This window comes from Pipra filicauda, unplaced genomic scaffold (assembly GCF_003945595.2).
Source record: "Pipra filicauda isolate LSUMZ 115617 unplaced genomic scaffold, ASM394559v2 scaffold167_size3244652_pilon, whole genome shotgun sequence".
NCBI classification, from domain to species: domain Eukaryota; kingdom Metazoa; phylum Chordata; class Aves; order Passeriformes; family Pipridae; genus Pipra; species Pipra filicauda.
Genome location: NW_024104184.1, coordinates 3,186,059 through 3,203,835, shown reverse-complemented (window position 1 = coordinate 3,203,835; position 17,777 = coordinate 3,186,059). Strand labels below are relative to the sequence as shown.

The 17,777-nt window shown below is 37.5% G+C and overlaps 1 protein-coding gene across 1 annotated transcript in view; it reads right to left on the bottom strand.

Annotated features, from left to right (window-relative positions):
- Positions 1–17,777, bottom strand: part of RELN (reelin) — a 236,001-nt gene that overhangs the window by 40,198 nt on the left and 178,026 nt on the right. The window contains exons 15-21 of the mRNA XM_039379451.1: positions 16,727–16,855; positions 15,491–15,600; positions 12,592–12,658; positions 11,406–11,639; positions 10,643–10,804; positions 6,200–6,436; positions 285–477 (exon numbers count right to left, since the gene is read on the bottom strand). Of these exons, the coding sequence (XP_039235385.1) occupies positions 285–477; positions 6,200–6,436; positions 10,643–10,804; positions 11,406–11,639; positions 12,592–12,658; positions 15,491–15,600; positions 16,727–16,855 (1,132 nt within the window). The remainder of the gene's footprint in view (positions 1–284; positions 478–6,199; positions 6,437–10,642; positions 10,805–11,405; positions 11,640–12,591; positions 12,659–15,490; positions 15,601–16,726; positions 16,856–17,777) is intronic.

Genomic DNA, 17,777 nt, shown 5'->3' with positions numbered 1-17,777 from the left:
CAGCCATTACCCTGTAGCTTTGTCTAACTGTGCCCCAGCTCTTTTCTCAACCTTGATCCATTTCTGTCACAATTTTGTATTTCAGATACTTTTCTTCCAAATATTATGAAGAACAGTTTAAATACGTCTAATAGTAATTTTGACTGATTCCAAGCGAGAATTTCTTTATTGAAAGGTGATAAAGGAAAAAACATCTTTCTCTGTTCAATGCCAGAAGTGTTATTTCAGATGATCTTTGTATATGCAGAGTTTATGGAAGACAAAGTCCTCGCTGCCAGCCTCACCTCCTGAACAAGATGCCATGTGAGGCCATGGTTGGTGGAGTACTCCAGTTTCACCTGGTTGTCCATATGAGGAGTGAATGCCTCACCGCAGCCCATCACCAAGTTGAACTGTATCATATACGAAGCTCCAATCTGCATAGACTGGGTCTCCACGTAGCGCATGCTAGAAGCTAACTTTGAGTCTCCTGTAAAACTGAGAGATGTAAGGAAAGAGTCAGGATCTGTCCCCAAAATATTTCAAACAGGAACATTATGAGTGGATTTGGGTTAAATATGGTGATGCTTCTGCCTTTGCTTTGTAGATCGGCACATAGGATGAGACCAGGCAGAGAAGAATCTGTTGGTACTTCTGCAAATTACCAGGAAGGCCTTGATGTATCCCAGAATGCAAAACACTGAATTATTCTGTTAGTTCTTACTATGTGCTCTTTGTATTAAGGATCAAGTTAGGATCAAGAAAGAGCAACATAAGTTAAAAACAACATAAAGAAAGTTCATTCCCCAGGAGTGTCCATTGCCTAAGGTCATGCCACAGTAAGAGCTGTAATGTCATTCCAATACTGGACAGTAAAGATACACCGCATCTAGTTTAAAATATTCCTATTACATAGACTTTTCATTCCATTGATTTTCAAGTGATCCTATATGCCATGCATTCCCTGACTTGTCTGTGTTTCAGAATTAATATCTTCTATCCTCAGCTTCTTTTCTGTAGGAGGTACTGATATAAGTCATGTTATCCAGTGGATTGGAGAACAATACTAATGTTTGGAATACACGTACACACATACAAGGTACCCAGTTATCACATATACAGTGACACAGTATATAGTCTGAAATTACAAGGTTATTTCATTTTAAAGGCAGGGTTTTCTTCAATGCACTTTTCAAAAGAAAAACAAACAACCCAAATCAAAACCCCAAGTGCAAGAGAGGTATAGGGAGGAAGTTACAACAACTTAAACTTTGAATCCGGCACACTAGGCTTTAAAACAGGGCATTTTAAGGAAAGTTTACTTAGAATGAAAATTGCCTCTCTCTCCTTAGTTTGAGATGTTTACATAGTGTCTTCAGAAGTACTGTTGTCCTTTAAGCTTCAAAATTTTCTAAGGCTATTCTTAAATGTGAACACTTTAGGATAGGGACTGGCTCTTTATAAAGAAAATCACTGCAAATCATCATGCAAAAATGAAAAAGCTAAATTCAGAACAGTGGTGATGAAGAGAATAATCTAGTTCAGAGTTGCTCTTATGACTGAATAAGCTAAAGTTTATCTCCTTAAATAAGAAATCATAATCTTTAAATACAGTACAATAGAAGATATTAGCTTCTACTCCTGTAAAAGTCAAGGTCATGATGAAGTGGGTGTGAGGATAAGTCACAGTCACTTAACACTCTTTTAAATTAATTCACTGACCCACACCACTTTCTACAGTCCTTTCCAGAGAGAGCACTTAAGCCATGAATGTCAGCATCCTGCCTTAAAGCTTTAGAAGAAACTGCTGAAAGCTGACATTAGTTTTGTCATTATGAAATTGCTGTTACTTGGCACAAGTGGAGATGCAGGCTGCTTTCTACCCTCTGATGTTACTCTCTGTAACTTAATTTTCTAAAGGATGATCCAAGTCATGACACCATATGAAACTACCCCGTCTCTGTTGATCAGCACCTTGAACGGACTGCGGATGGACACTCACTGCTAGGGCACTGTCATGCACAACTGGACCAGCAGGCAGGCAGTGAGATGTCTTGGAAAACTGTCTGAACTGCTTGCTCTTTCAGTTGATGTTGTCAGTTTTTCTTCTCAATGGGAAGGATAATTTTAAGTTGAGCAGAGGATATAATGTACACTCACCAGCGGTCCAGCTGACAACCTATGGTTTGTGGCTTCATGGTTAGAACTGAATGCATCTCCGAAGAATTTGTGTGGATAATGCCTGAATTTATTTTTCTTCCAAACTTTACCTTGTACTTTTCAAAATGACAAAGATCCACAAATTTAAAAGTTAAAGTTGATTTGGTCTGACATGGTTTTAATTTCTACAAAGCAGCTTGAAATTTCATGGCTGATATGGGAAAACACAGTTTTACTGAAGCTCTCTTGGGAAATCTGTGCCAATACAAGCAGGCTCTTCAGGTATCAGTCAGCCGTGTGCAGTGTAATCAGCTGAAAGTTACATGTAACAATGCTCTGGAAAATGATTTGGCATTGCACAATAAACCCCGGCACAACACAACACAACACAGTTACCTAAAGCTCATCTGAACAGAGTAAAGGAGTTGAAACTAAACAGTTTGATGAAGCATCTGCCCAGAAGCTATCTTCCCAAAGTAATAGAAGAGAAGTGAAGGACTGGTACTCAGCATAGGTGCAAAGAATTAAATGTTACATTTTTCCCTTGTCTTCAGAAAAATTCCCTCTATTCAATATTACTAGTGTAAAATGAGAAAAACCCCTTAAACTCTAATCTTTTCTTTCTGGTGGCATTCAGGTCATTATGAAAACATTTTAAGTTCAGTATTCATTTTAATTTAATAACTTAGCCACTGGATATTGTACATAGTATATTAAGCAAACATGGTTAAAAAGTCAAACCAGCTCTTTAAAATGGATATGAAAGAAATGTAAAAAAGGAAGCTAGTGCTGAGATGAAGACAAATTGTGATACTCTATAAGATGCTCTTTTAAGGCGAGGAAATCACATTATGGGTTTACAAAGTCCTTTATCAACCACCAATTGCCTTCAGCTGAACATGAGTAGCATTAAAGGTAGGGGCTCCACCTTACTTGCCACTTCTTTGCTCTCCAGATCTCTCATGTACATGGTTAGGGGTATGCTCTTCTCCTGGAATACCAAATATTTTCTTTGTTCTGGGAGCCACACAGCTGGAATACATTTCCAGATTTTGTAAAAGATGAAGTAATGTCCCTGGCGTAACAATAATTAACAAAAAAATCTTCAGAAATGAGAATGCAGAGGCTTCATTTTTGTATAAATATGTTGCTGCGAGTTGGTTTCTGGCACGTATATAATTAGACCTGCAGAGGCACAGGAACACAATACCCATAGGTGCCCTCAGAACAATCACTCTCCCTCAAAGCACTGCCAGCTAATTGGTACTTCTGGGAATGGTATCACAGTCAATGTCAGCCAACCTGCATTGCTCCAAACTTCTCTGAGATCCCCAGAGTTACCATATTTTCAAGGCCGGTACTTTTAGGAATACTGAGAAGCCACACGGATGCTTGTTTTATAAAGCTGCATTGACCGAAAATATTGACATGTTGGCCAAACGCTTGCACCAGCCTGAGCTTTGCCTCCATCAAAGTCAGGAGATATTTGTGACTTTTTAAATCACATCATACCTACTTTCCTAAGTAATTTCTAAATGTATTAACTTAATTAATAGAATTAAGTTGATTACCTGAAATTTTCTGCTTATTACAGAATAACAATTGATCTAAAAGACAAAACATGTTAAACACAGGTAAACTATCAAGCTGATGTAAGACCACTGTATTACCTCGCTACATAAAGATAGTTCATGACGTGGCAGGTTTACAGTCTTCCCGCAAACTTCTCCAGGGACAGTGGGACTCTCTATTCTTCAATACATTGAGTTAAATCATAATGTCATAATCTGACTAAAGACATTTATTAACCAACAGCTTGGTTAATTTTGGTAAATCTGCTTATAACAGCTTGGCTATTTTATTCATGTCCTGATGAATATATATATATGTATATATAACCTTGCTGGAATATGAGCATTTTGGGGAAGCGATGCATTAACATCATCAAACACTTCATTTTAAAGGGGTTCTGGAGTTCTTTCAGTATAACCAATATGCTTGTTATACTAAAGTCCAAGATCCAATCTGAAACCAAATGTTGACAATGACAATCAAATAAAGTGACTGTTCCAGACATAGACCATTACAAGCACTCAAAAATCACCTTTGCTCAAAACACATGTATATCAACAAACCTCTCCTATTTTAAATGAAGGCAGATATGGAAAAGAACAAGCTGCCTCTTAAAAAAAAGAATAAAATCCCTCTCCTCAGTTTTCTCCAGTTTTAAGGATAAATGTTTCAGGTTTACAGATTCTGAAGCAGAAATGGAGGCCTAATAGACGATCAAAGGCAATTCAGCGAAAATGGGCCTGGGGATGACACCCTGTAAAATGATTTATAGCATATTTCCCATACTTGTACTAATGAGAAAGCTGTTGTCAGACTTTTCTCAAGAGGATGGTGTCAGTGCTACTGCATGCTCTGCTCATAGAAACTCATGAGTTAGAAAATGAGAACCAAATGGACTCACAGCTGGGAAAACCCAGCAATAATTAATTTAACTAGCAACCATTTGTAGAGACTTTGTGTAAGTTTAAAAATTTCCCTTGAGAGAAACAAGGTCAGTGAAGGATAGAGTTCCTGTCTTCCAGTAATAATGAAAAATACTTATATATAAATACTAAGGAAATATTGCAAAGGCTTTGATTCTTTGATGCATGGAAAGTTCAACATTTCTACTATGCCTGAGCACTACAGATCTTAGTCAATAAATGGGAGGGAGAATTTAGCTCAGTGTTTATTATTTTGATTCTGATTTACATTCATAAGAGGAAAATAGAGTAACCTCTGCTATCTTAAATAACCTACCCTCCTCCTCAAGATAAGCCGGTCTTCTTAAAAGAAGAGAGGGAAAACAATGTCATTAAAGGGCTTTCATTCCAACTCTTTGATGAGGAAGATGCAGTTTGAGCCCTAACATGTTGTTTCATTTTAATGAGCAGTGAGTACTTCCCTTGTCCTTATTAAAGTGGTTAATGGTGCTTCTACTGCCTCATTATCAGCGCTAGAACACATTCGGTGTTGTTCCTACTGCTAAGCCAACTCCTTTTAGTTTGACAGATGATCAGAAAGTCAAATCAGATTGCTCAGAGATACTTGTTAATAAAATTCCAACAGTGTTTCTCTGAGTGTCCACGGGGACACTAAAATTATTTATATTTTCTTGAGGTTTTCCATAATTACTGTGATTGTACTTTCTCCAAAGAAATAAATCTATGCCAATTAAAACTATACTGGGTTTATAGGTTGATCAAACTAGCATGAAACTGTTATTTGGTTTTAATCAAAACACAGATTTTAAATTGAACTTCCTTTGTATTAATTCCAAATGTTACACTTGTGTGCTCCAGAATTTTATTTTTGTGAAGCATGTTAATGTTTTACTAAAAACGCTTATTTTAATGCAGTACTAACAATTTTTTTCTTTGTTTTTCCTTTCTTTTTCTTTTCTTGCCTTTATTTTCTTTGGAGTAGGTCATTTTTCCTTGCTTTTGTTTCTAAATACACAGCATATTTTAGGCCTAATTGCAATATGTCATAACGCTGATCACAGTGTAAATGACTAAATGGATATATTACTAGACAAAATAACTACAAATGGCTAATGTTATTCTGCCCACATTTTGCTGCCTTTCCTATCTGGATCGTAATCTAACGGCTATATACACAAATCTGAACATCACTTAGAAAATATTCAGTCTGTACTTAACAGATAATTTCATTACCTCCATACCTGTATTAACCTGACTGGATTTTAAGTGAAGATTATGAAAAATTTACAATTTTTTTTTCTGTTAGAATATTCTTTATTTTGTTGGAAAAGAATGCTACATTCAGTGTTCCCATTAAACATTAAGTCTCTGTGCAATGGGGTGTAAAAGCTAACTGGTAATTGCAATTAGATTAGCAACTGTATTTTTGTCCATAATGTGAGGATGAGAAAAAATTACTCTGAATAGCTACTGGAATGACTCGTTTGCAGCAGTTACTTGATTCTTAGCAGGATGAATAGACAAGAAAAACAAAAGTAGAACAGAAAAGAATATGTGTTTCTCACCAAAGAGTCCAGTCGTGTCCACAGTGAGGTTGAACATTTCCCAAGTAGAATCCCAGAGACTGTGTGACCTCAACTAGGTTGGTGAAGTCTAGACTGATGCTGTTGAAAAGCACAGAGGTCATGATAATTTCATCGATTGCCCACACGTCTTCGCCTTGAGAAGAGTGATAGGGTTGCCACCATCTGAACTGAATGCCGATCTGTCTTGCATCTTCAGGCAGCTCCACTGAAATTATTCTGGAAAACAAAAAAAAATTATTATTGACAGTTTTGCCATTTGTAGTAATTCCATGGGGTTGTGTTTTAGGGTAATTTTTTTCTTAATGACCCTAAAAATCATAGGTTAGATTCAGCCCAAAAATACTGTAGCATCTACTGGTATAGCTGCTACCAGTGAGAGGGACAGGGGAATTGTTAGTTCTCTTGGTAATCAATGTATTTACTGAAAAACAGCCAAGTGCAAAAACCACCAAAAAGAGTTTCAACCCATTTTGTAAATTTTGCTGCTGCCATGGGGCTCTCTGTAAACTTAGAGGTGCAAATTAGCAAAGGAATGATCAACTGACAAGGACTTAAGAATTCCAGCTCTATTTTCTCAGACTCAGTGGCTTTTATCCTGATCTGAAGACATGCATCTTCTAAACATCTGTGCTAGTTCCTGCACAGCATTGACATCATGCCCATGGTGCACTTGTCCTAGAAGAACCCACTCCTGTAAATAGCCACATTCAGATGGAAAAAGTTCATCTTGTCAGACAGCGTGATTATGTATAGTCTTTAATGGCAGACACTTTTGTAGCTGCACAGAGCTACAACTGGAGGTGAGTCCTAGGTGCTTCTGGTATGCAAGGTCATTTGATTTGTCATGGCAGCTATGTCAACAAAAGTAGAATTGACAAACTGCAAAGAAAATTAAGAGTAATATCCAATTTCCAGGAGCAATTATCATAACACTGCAGCAGGGAGCATGCATTAATTGCCACAGCAATGATACCTTCTTAAAAGCTCCATAAATCACTAGGACCATGGTACCCCACACAGCCATGTCAACTGTGAGACAGACTGGCAACAGGGACATTTGTCTCCATTGGGGTACAATTACTTGCTGGCAAAAGGGTTTTCGGCAAGTTCATCATGTAGCTGATATTTTTCTTTCTCTCTTAGAGGAAATGTGTATAAAATGATAAATTGGGTAAACTGGAAGCATCTTTTTATTTTTTAGCTTCATATTTTTTAGACTTAAGGCTTTATAAGCTGCCTGTTGTAATGTTTTATTCTCTGCACACGAAAGAGTCTTGTGCCTGTGTTGCTCTTAGTGCAAAACCACACTCTTAAAAGTGTCTTGCTACACTGTCCTTGTAAATAGTAAATTTATAATACTGCTATTTAATGTTACATTCATTTTAAAAAAGAATATGTTAATTCATTAACCAGAAAAAAATCAAATGGCTTGGCCAAATAGTTGGGAAGTGCTCAAAAAGTCCTGCCTGGCATTTCTAGGAGCTTCCTGCTCTCCGCAGCCTGGAGGGAGCAGTGTCTAGGGACAGCCAGAGGTGACAGCTGCTGTACGCCTGTGGCATGGAACCAGCACTGTACACACTTTTTATGTGTGGTGGATACATTTCCTTTACACTCAAACATGCTTGAATGACTTCGTACCCTTCCAGGGGAAAGACCAAGCCTCATTGCTCTCTGACATGAACAAACTACAAGGACTTCTTTTCTACCAAGGATTCTCCAATAAGAAGCAACTTGATGACCTTTTGGGTTAATTTTTAGAGGCACAAATGACACTAAATTGCTACTGATGCTAAAAGGAACCAACGATTTTGTCATCCATGTGAACCTGAGGAAAGCAGGTACCCTGGCCAGGAGAAGCACTGTATCCAGTGGGTGCTGTGAAGCACTTGGCACTTGTATGAGCTAATGCTCTGCTATAATCCCGGACATATTTCTCTGCTGCCTCTGATGCCTGCACCTCAGGTGGCTGCCTCTGATGCTTGCATCTTCCTTTCACTCTTAACTCTCATAAGCTCACCCACGTGGACACTAATTCTCACTGACAGTAATATACAGAAAATCCTAAATCATGACATACACCACTGATACATGTATCAGGTGTTAAAATATTTAACACACGTTAAAATAAATTTCTCATCCCAGGGGATTAAGCTAATGCAATTTAAAAATGGAGGTGTAAACCATCATGTATGGCACATATGTTAGTATGCAGAACCTGGCTACATCTGCAGTTGTAACAACTCCTATCTGGCTTTGATTTTGTTGAGGATAGATGGAGAGGGAGGGGAATTCCTGCTAATGACTTTTCTGCTGCAGAGAACAAAAGTGTGCCCACTAACATTAGCAGCCACCATTAGATTTCTTAAAGACCAGCTGGGAGACCTTTGCTCTGATCTCATTCTTTCAAGCTATGCGCATACCTAATATTGAAAAGCCACCGCTGTTCTGCTCAGAAGAAAAATGCAGCTGTCAAATGTTAGCAGATTAAATGCACCTTTTCAGCAGAACATTAAATGTGTAATTATTTTTTGTATGACTGAAGAATAATTAAATTCCTGGATACAGACTGATTGCCAAACTTTGCAGCAGTCCATCTATGTTCCTAAAAATGCTGATATTTTCAGACAACATAATATGAAAAGGTGAAGCTTTCTTCATGTTCTTTATCATAATTATTGCCAGCATTATCTATCTTCAGGTTTGTATGTCTGTCATTTCTCTGTCTACCCAGAGTGGACTATATATCTATCCCATGGCAAAACCTTTCTAACCTGTGTACGTTGTACTTAGTTCTTTGCCCTGTCAGAACAATGGAAATTGTGTTTCATAGTTAACCTCAAAAAGCAAAAAAGTCTATGGCATTTATATAATTTATTACATTTATATCTTAAACTTCATTAAAATCAGTCACTGGAATGTGTATTTTCCTTTTTGTTATAAAAATTTCATAGTGCTATATATTAAAAACCTTTAGGGAAATATAATTTCTACAGAGGTAATCTTGAGTCTAAGAATTAGGAACATGGCCACATAAAATATATATGCAACTATAATAAAGGAAAGCAAAGGAAAATTTGAAGAAGACTTATAAGTGTTCCCATTTGTAGCATCTTTCCTTTGGAAACATTTAAAACTTCAGAAATTGAAGTATACACTACGCTTCTACTAAATACAGACACTGATTTTTTAATATTTCTTATAGCTCCCAGGAAATACTTTTAATGTTACAAGTGTTTTTCCATCAGAATATTCTTAATCACACTTTGTATATTGCAGTTTTGTACTGAGTTATTGAAAAGATGTGGAAATCTAATTTTTTTTTTTTTAAGAGCATTGACCTGAGTTCAATAAATATAAATAATGAAAGTTACAAGTAAATAAAGTGACTTACAGGCTATTTACAGTGCATCCCTGGGGCTGAGTCAGGTGTTTTCTTTGAACTCAGTGGAGGGGTAGAGAAGTAGACATGGGGCAATACCCAGGTCAAAGCCACCCTTGGGCAGGAATGGACTTTCTGGAATGAGTCCTGTGATGCCACTGCTGGTTCTGCCTCTCCTGTGCCCCCTTGCAGAGCATCAGCTTTAATTAGGAGCACCCTCCTAATTAAAGGTGGATGCTGTCAGGTTTGAGTGGGTTTGCACAGATCCAGCACAGGTTGTTCTGAGTTTTCAGTACAGGTGTGCTCATAGAGACCTCTGATTTTGCACTGCTCTCTTAAAATTGGTGGGTGGTCTCACAAATGTAGCGGTAAAGAATACCTTCTCTAAATACATGAGATACATTCCTCTCTAATCTTACACCGAATGTAGTTGCTACTAGATCAGATGAGATCTTTGTTTAACTTTTTTTTGATTTGTGCAATTCCCAGGGACAGTCACCCTCCCAGGGCACTGAGCCCAACCCACCGGCACAGGCACAGGCACAGCCACGAAGTCATGTAATTGCCTTCATAATGGCACAGGTGCAGTTTCCCTGAAGACCTGGAGAGACCCTCACAGTCAGATTTTGTCTGAGGTGTCCTGTGCTTCCTGCAAACTCCTAATCCCAGAGGATGGTGTAGTTAGTGAAGGTATCTATAGCTTCAAAGCTACAAATAATTTATGTTAATTTTTCTTTACAAGTGGCTGCTTCCGTGGCAAGAGACATGCCCCTATTTCCCTCAAGTACATTTCTATCCTTCATCCCGCACTGCCTCAGCTTGTTCTGTTGTTTCACCTGAGACCTGAATGCCATTAAATCCATGCATTCATTTTTATAGAACGACAAAATGTCTAAAACAACTACAAAATTTTAAGGAACAGCGGTAAGTTTTGCTGTGCAATAGAAACTCTTCACTCCACTCACTCTTGCACCATGTACTTTAGTCTCTGCATTACAGTGACTGCACTTAGAGAACACTCCTCACGATAGTTATGCACATACCTTGGCTCGTGGTAGTTGAGATAAGAGTAGTGTTCCAGGAGTTTCCAAGTAATCCCGTTGTCATAGGAGTAGTGCAGCAGTACTCCTTCCCCGGGCTGGTCGGGTGCTTTGCAGGTACTTAGCACTGACTTGCTGCCCAGGCGTAGTGTGAACTGTAGGAACCTGGATCAGAGTTATACAAATATTTGTAGGCTATGGTTTTTTGTTGGTTTGGGGTTTTGTTGTTTTTTTTTTTTTTTCCCCCCTAACCAGGTTATTTTCAGATCTTCTTAATCTGGGCAAATTTTGATAGATATCAGTTATGGGGTTTTGTTCGTGTGATTTGTTTTTATTGTCAAGTAATGCAATGTGGCACATATAGTTAAAAAAATGCCAATCATTACAGCATTTAATTATTTATTAGACACTGAAGGGGAGGGAGAGATAGTGAATGGATCTAATCAGTTGCCACAAGCTGTCAAATAAACACAACCTATAAATAATTAATTAGCACTTGGCTTTGACACTCAGGTTTGATATTAACATTTCATATTTTCCATCCAAGCTGTATAACTCCCCTGCAGTCTGTTTTGGGCTCTGTTGTTTACAAAGCAGGAGGAAAAAAGGCAAATCTATGAAATTGCCATTAAAACATGGAACTAGGAGTCTTTTAAAAGCTTTTTTTCCTCCTAAAACAATCAGCTTAATAATACAGAAGGTTGTAGCTGGAAGGAGAGGGGCTCCCCAATTTCTTTGCCTCACGTTACTCCTCTTTCCCTCTCACCTGGACTGGGAGCTGTCAAGGAAGGAGGTGATAAGCTGGCGCCTCCCGTCCTTGTTGAAGACCAGGGCCTTGCCACTGGCCAGGACCCCGCAGCCAAAGCTGACCTCAGCCCCTCGGATGGAGTAAAAACTGTGGTAGGAGGAGAGGCGGGAGCTGGTGAAGCTCTCTGAGATGAACATAGGAAAGGTCTGCGACGCCATCTCACACGCTGGCCCAGAAAAGCCGGGGTCACACCTGGGGGTGAGGAAGATTGAAGAGCACAACTAATGACCCATCTTTTCAAGCAGCTGGTTGTCAAACCAACACACTGGCTGCAGTTGTTCATGAACTGAAGATGTCTACGAGGTCCCTCTCAAAATACAAGGCCCAAGAACCTCCTTGAACTTTAATTAGGTAAAGTGGTGCATAGCCAATGATTTCTTTTCAGTAGTACTTCCTCTTACAATTTAAGAAAACCCATAGTTAGGAACACACCACCGATCTACACATAACACAGTGCAGAAATACTTTTATTCATTTTTGGAACAAAAAACCTGCTGACATAATTTACACTTGTTCATATGTAATACGATGAATTTGCTTTTGTCTGTAGACTGTTAGGTGTGACTACAAAAAATTAAGTAACAAAACAGAATGCCACATGGGTCACACTCTTGTTAATACCTAAAAGTAGTTACACCAATATTTAGAATATGCTTACCGGTTTTGAGTAAGCATCTTTTTACTTTTTACGGTGGAACCCCTTTAACGTGCCAGACTACCAGAAAAAAGTGGAGTGCTGATCTTCTGTCCTTGAGGTATGTTAGGTTATGGGATATTAGAACTATTAAAAATTTGATTATTTCCCAACATTTAATATAAAAGTGATACAATTCCAAATCACCTCTAAAACCAGTATAAAGTATGCATCACCAACATAACAGTGTTCTCTGTAGCCCATTTTAAAGTGAACTGGAAGTTAGATTCTCTAGCAAAAAAATAATAAAAAAGAAGTATTAAACATGCTGCTGTTTAGAAAGATTGATCTCTAGCTCTCCAGTGAGCTTTAGGCATTCTGGGGGCTATGCTAGTTTTATATTTAGTCATCTAAAAGAGCAAGGACTGAAATGAAAATCACTTCAACTTTCACATCACCGAGTGAACTATTGGCAGAAATTGAATACAAGTACTGAATTATAAAACTTACTTGCAGCCATTCCTAGTGCACTGTCCTCGACCTGAGCAGAATTTAAGGCAAGATGGACCAATATAAACTGCAGAGAACAGAAATCAGTTAAATGAAGAGTTATGTTATGTCATAAACATAATATGAAAAATACAAGAAAATATACTGTTATTGTATTTATCTTAATCTCACTGCCTGGAAAAGGTCTAAAATAGGATAAAATGTGTTTGAGTGTGTCAAGGATAGCCTGGGATAATTTATTAATTAAAGGGTAATATCTATCTGAGGCTGGAGATATTAGTGCTGTTTTAATTAATGTACCTGGTTTTTCTAAGTCTGTGAAACGAGATCAGATGATCTGTTAGGCACTGACCACTTTCTTGCCTTCCCTTCATCTTAGTTTGGAGATGTAATCCAATATATATATATATATAGGTACATTCCAATGACAGTCTTGTAGATTTCAAAAATGTTTCACTGCTTCTCTCGTTGAAATGTACATACTTAACTTCACTGTGCTTATGGGAATTGGAACCTGCCCTGATATGTCTTAAGTAACTATTAAATATAGTTAAATACATACTCTTTCACTGATTATTTTAAATGGAATAAAATTCTAAATCCTATGGGCTCAAAAATACACCAGACTTATTTTACTCTTTTACTTTATCTTCCTCCAATGACTCCTAATTGACAATGTTGATTTATTGTGAAAAATATGAATGATGGATAGATGAGCAAATCTTGGTATAATCCCTTGCACTACTATAAAGAAAAGCCATAACTTGTGGGCAGTATTATTTCAATACAATATGATTAGAGGCCTTAACCATGAGCAGTGTCCATTTTTCTGTTGAAGACTGCTTATTACTTGGAGTTATCCACTTGCATTGTGACTTTTGGAAGGAATAGCCACCAATTCTATAACAAGCAGTACTTATTCCATTTCCTAGTTTCATGGTGTCGCCCATCACGGCAGCATCAGCTCTCCCTGGCAGACGCACGCTAAATCTCTGTTAGCTACTCCCTATAACTCCTCATCAGATTTCATGTGATTTCTAGATTTTCTCACCTCTCAGGGTGCAAAAATTCTGTTCTGTCTGTTTGATTTCTTTGTGTATTTTGAGGTCTTTTTGAGGGGGTGGTAAAAGTAGAAGGGTTAAAGATGTAATGATGTCATTCAAAATAAAAAAACTTTATGGAAATTGGCATTTTTCCAGTGTTTCGGAAAGATGGCCAGCTTCCAGATTTCATTTAAAACTTAATTCACATAGGAAACAGTTGTGAAGCTAAAAGTCAGAGTACTGAATCCTTGAAAACCTTCCTCTCTTCAAGAATTTGAGTAGATTGCCAATATTTATGGTTTTTTCCCTACAATACAGCGTAAGGCTTGAGTGTCATAGTATCTAACAAAGGAGGCATTCAAAACCTCAGAAACATGTTAATCTTTAAGACTTGATTCCTATATCGTGGTTTTGCACCTCAAATTCAGAGCAGGTACTTTTTAGGTAGAGGTTTTGTAAAACCTTTTTTGACATGGTACACACTGGAGCACACAGCATCCTTTGACGGAATTCCATTTTGTTCTACAAGCAAAGGTAGTGCAGATAAATGAATTGTCAATGATCTTCAGAATCTTTTTTTGCCCTGTTGTAAAGAATTTGTATCCTTAGATTGATTTAATCTTCTCATTTCTGTGAAAATCTCATGAGTGTCTCTAACACTTAAAGTCTACATTTTCTTTGGTAGCAACTCATCTTTGCAGACACTCACAGACATCTTTTATGTCTACATACCTACATTTTCCCTTAATATCAATTTCTTTTTCATATATATCTCATCTCTAAGACAAGCATTAATACTCTATCTAGATGTCAAGATGATGCTACTTCCCATTAATACAATTAAGAGAACAATTTTCATGACTTTTAGTGACAAACTTTCCTTTGTGGCACTACCTTATCTGCTTCAAGGATTTTCTTTTCAAAACTAGGCATAAATCTGTTTTAAGAATTCTGCAAAATGTAACTATTTACCATTCCCAGGCTCCATATCAAACCTTACTGGGAATCACTACAAAATTCCACAGACTATTGTACCTCACTGTAAATCTCTAAATTACATATTTCACATACCTAACCAAACAAATTCCGGATGTAGTTTATTTAGTCCCAAATCATTTAAGGCTAACAAGCAAGCTAAAAAAATTGCACTTTCTCATACTTAGCCCTTCTGATCACGCTTATTTCTGCCTGTCATACATTTTATCCTGTGTTCCTAAATACTTTTTCTGTGCTTTAAAATATTTCCTTTTCATTCTGGTCCTGGTTATCTCCTGCATTGTTTTATAAATATATGGATCAATACAAGCTCCTCTCAGTTCTTCCCAATCTTTTAAAAAAAGGTATGTGGAAAATAATTTCCTGAAAGAAGAACAGTTCCCTAAAATAGATGGTACTTTCCTCAAAGATACTGTAAACAATGTTTTGTCATTGTTTTGGTAGCAGTGTTGCTTGAAGGTGGTCTTCTATGTCCAGAAGGAAAAATACAACCCAAATGCTGTACCTGTTGCTAAGGCTGGTGCAGTGTATGTCCTTAATAGCCAGTGTAGTATCTAATTATGTAATTAGGACTAAGCAGACAGAGGAAATGTTATATTAAGCCCTTGCCACCAATATATTTTCCTGGAAAGCATTCAATTAAAAGAAAGAAAAGTAATCTACTAGGCTATTGTCTTTTCAAATGGCAGAATTTCCCTCTAGCTTCAAAATGTACCTGTTACCAAGAGCAGATAAGCAGAAAAAGAATTTCATAAACTGTAAATTCACTGGCTCATGATTGTGGAAAATATGTTTACATAAAGCAGCATATAAAAAATTCACTCTTCTGATTTGTCATGATCATGGATAAGAATACTAACTATTATCGATTGCCCACATATTTCCGAGGATTGGTCCTGTTTGTCTCCATCGAATCCTGGTGTCACTTGTTAATGCAGCATTGGGAAGGGGAATAGTTATTCGGTTCCACCTGAAATACATATAACACAGGCTCTAGCATTTTACACTGATAGTTGTTAAGCAACTGTATGTTTTGCAGATATGTTTATGTATACTGGAAGCTTTATGAGATGTTCTAATTTTAAAATCTATTCAAATGAATTTATGGCAGCTTTAGAAAACACAAATAAAAAAGAAGAACATGGCCCATGATATTTTCATACAATATGTGAATATTAATTATTATCTTATAAAACCTAGCCATTTTTCCCCCGTTGGAATGCATAAAGTCAGCAAAGACCTTAACCTCCTTTGCTTCTCCATCACAATGAGTATCTCATAAATTGCAACCTTTCAGTATGACTGAACTTTGTTTGGTGAAAATCCTCTGTGGGTAAGAAGTGGTGCAGAGGATTTGGCCTGCTGTGGTTTGGGCCATCATTATCCATGGGGGCCACACTTCCCACATACACCAGGGATAATGGTTCCTATGAAAACTGTACGGGAATGGTGCGGGGTGGGGGGTGTCACGAGATCACAGCAATGCTTCAACTACACTTTCTTCTCATAGTCACACCTGCTGCTCTGAAGTCTGTGGAAGTCGGGATACAGAAGGATAGACATGGATTTTGTGCTATGCAGCAAGATGTCACAGTTTATTTTTCAGTGAGAACAGTACAGAAGAGATTTACTTACTAAGAGGGGCCGATAAAAGAAAGTGACACTAACAACAACCTCTATCTGCAGAAGTACAGAGGATGTGATTCACAGTACCCCAGTATTGGGATTCCAAGTGAGTAAAGGTGACTGAGGATGTAAACACGGCTTTGACTGATGTTTTCTCTGACTAAGAAGAAAACTCTGTGCCTTTAACAAGGTAAAACTTTTCTTCTCATTACCAATGTGCTGCCCACAAGTGGGTTTTTTTGTAATTTATCTTTAGCATCAAAAAAATAATATTATACCACAGAGGCACCCCCATACATTTCAAATTTAATTACTGGGCAGCCAGGGAGCCCAGAACACTCTTTCCTTGCTGTCCTCAGCTAGTCAAAAAAAGAAAGATGACATGGAGTTGTGTGCTTTGCTGCTTTCTTCTGTCACCTATAATTCACTTCTCTAATCTTGCATCTCAGTTTTGCAGAGAACACACTCACCCGCTGTAATTTTCAGAGGCATAGATGGTGCTGTGGGGGAGGTGAGGCCCAGCACATATCTCAGGCAAACACTCGGTGTGGAGCAGGGACCAGGAGCGACCATGGTTGGTTGAAAACTCCAAGCTGACGCTGGTTAACACATTGAAGGAGAAAAAGGAGAAAGACACCATGAAGCTACCTGGCATAATCTCAAAGCAGAAGTACCAACACCAAGAAACCACTCAGTCAGCTATTCCTAATAACTGATTAGGAAACATGAAATAATTTAAAGCAGACTTTGAATACAAAAAGTCCTGAAAATACAAACATGAAACAAACCTGACTGTTTAAAAACCTCAAGGGTAGCCTATAGACTGAGGATTGTCTAAACACACCTCTTATTTGAGCACCAATGTTTTTATGCTACTGCTGTTAAATGAGCTGACTTTACTTTTATATTTCAGATTCAAATAGTTTCAAATATAAGGAGAAAATCTGGATTAATCAGACCTAGGCAGCATCATGTGAGCACAGGACAGTTATAACTGCCAACTGCTAACCATTACACCTGCAGAAGGTGGCAAAAAACCACTAGCTAGTCATGCACCAGCTGGCTCTTTCCTGGTTTAACCCCCCCAACATTGTTTACAGCCTACAAGTATAAGGAAATCCTTAGATGCTTTACATTCCAAAGACCTCGAAAAAGTAATATAGTACTTGATTTATTAAAGTTTTAGTATTTTACTGAATTACTTTTGTAATTTGCTCCATATAATTAGCTGTAATATTCTGTTTTATTTTAAGTAAAGCCAGTGGAACATTATAAAAATCATAATTCATCTCCTCAATATTAAATTATTGGATTCTGACTTTTTCTTTTTATGGAAATTTGCTGACAATATTACTTTATTTAAATGTACCATCACTGTGATATTATAAGTGTGTACTAAAACAGTTTATAGAGGTTTTGACTAATTTATTTCAGATTTAACTGTAGCGATACCTTGGAGGGTCATATTTACTGCATATATTCAGTATGAGTCTCTCACGTTTGCAGTAATGAAAGCATTAT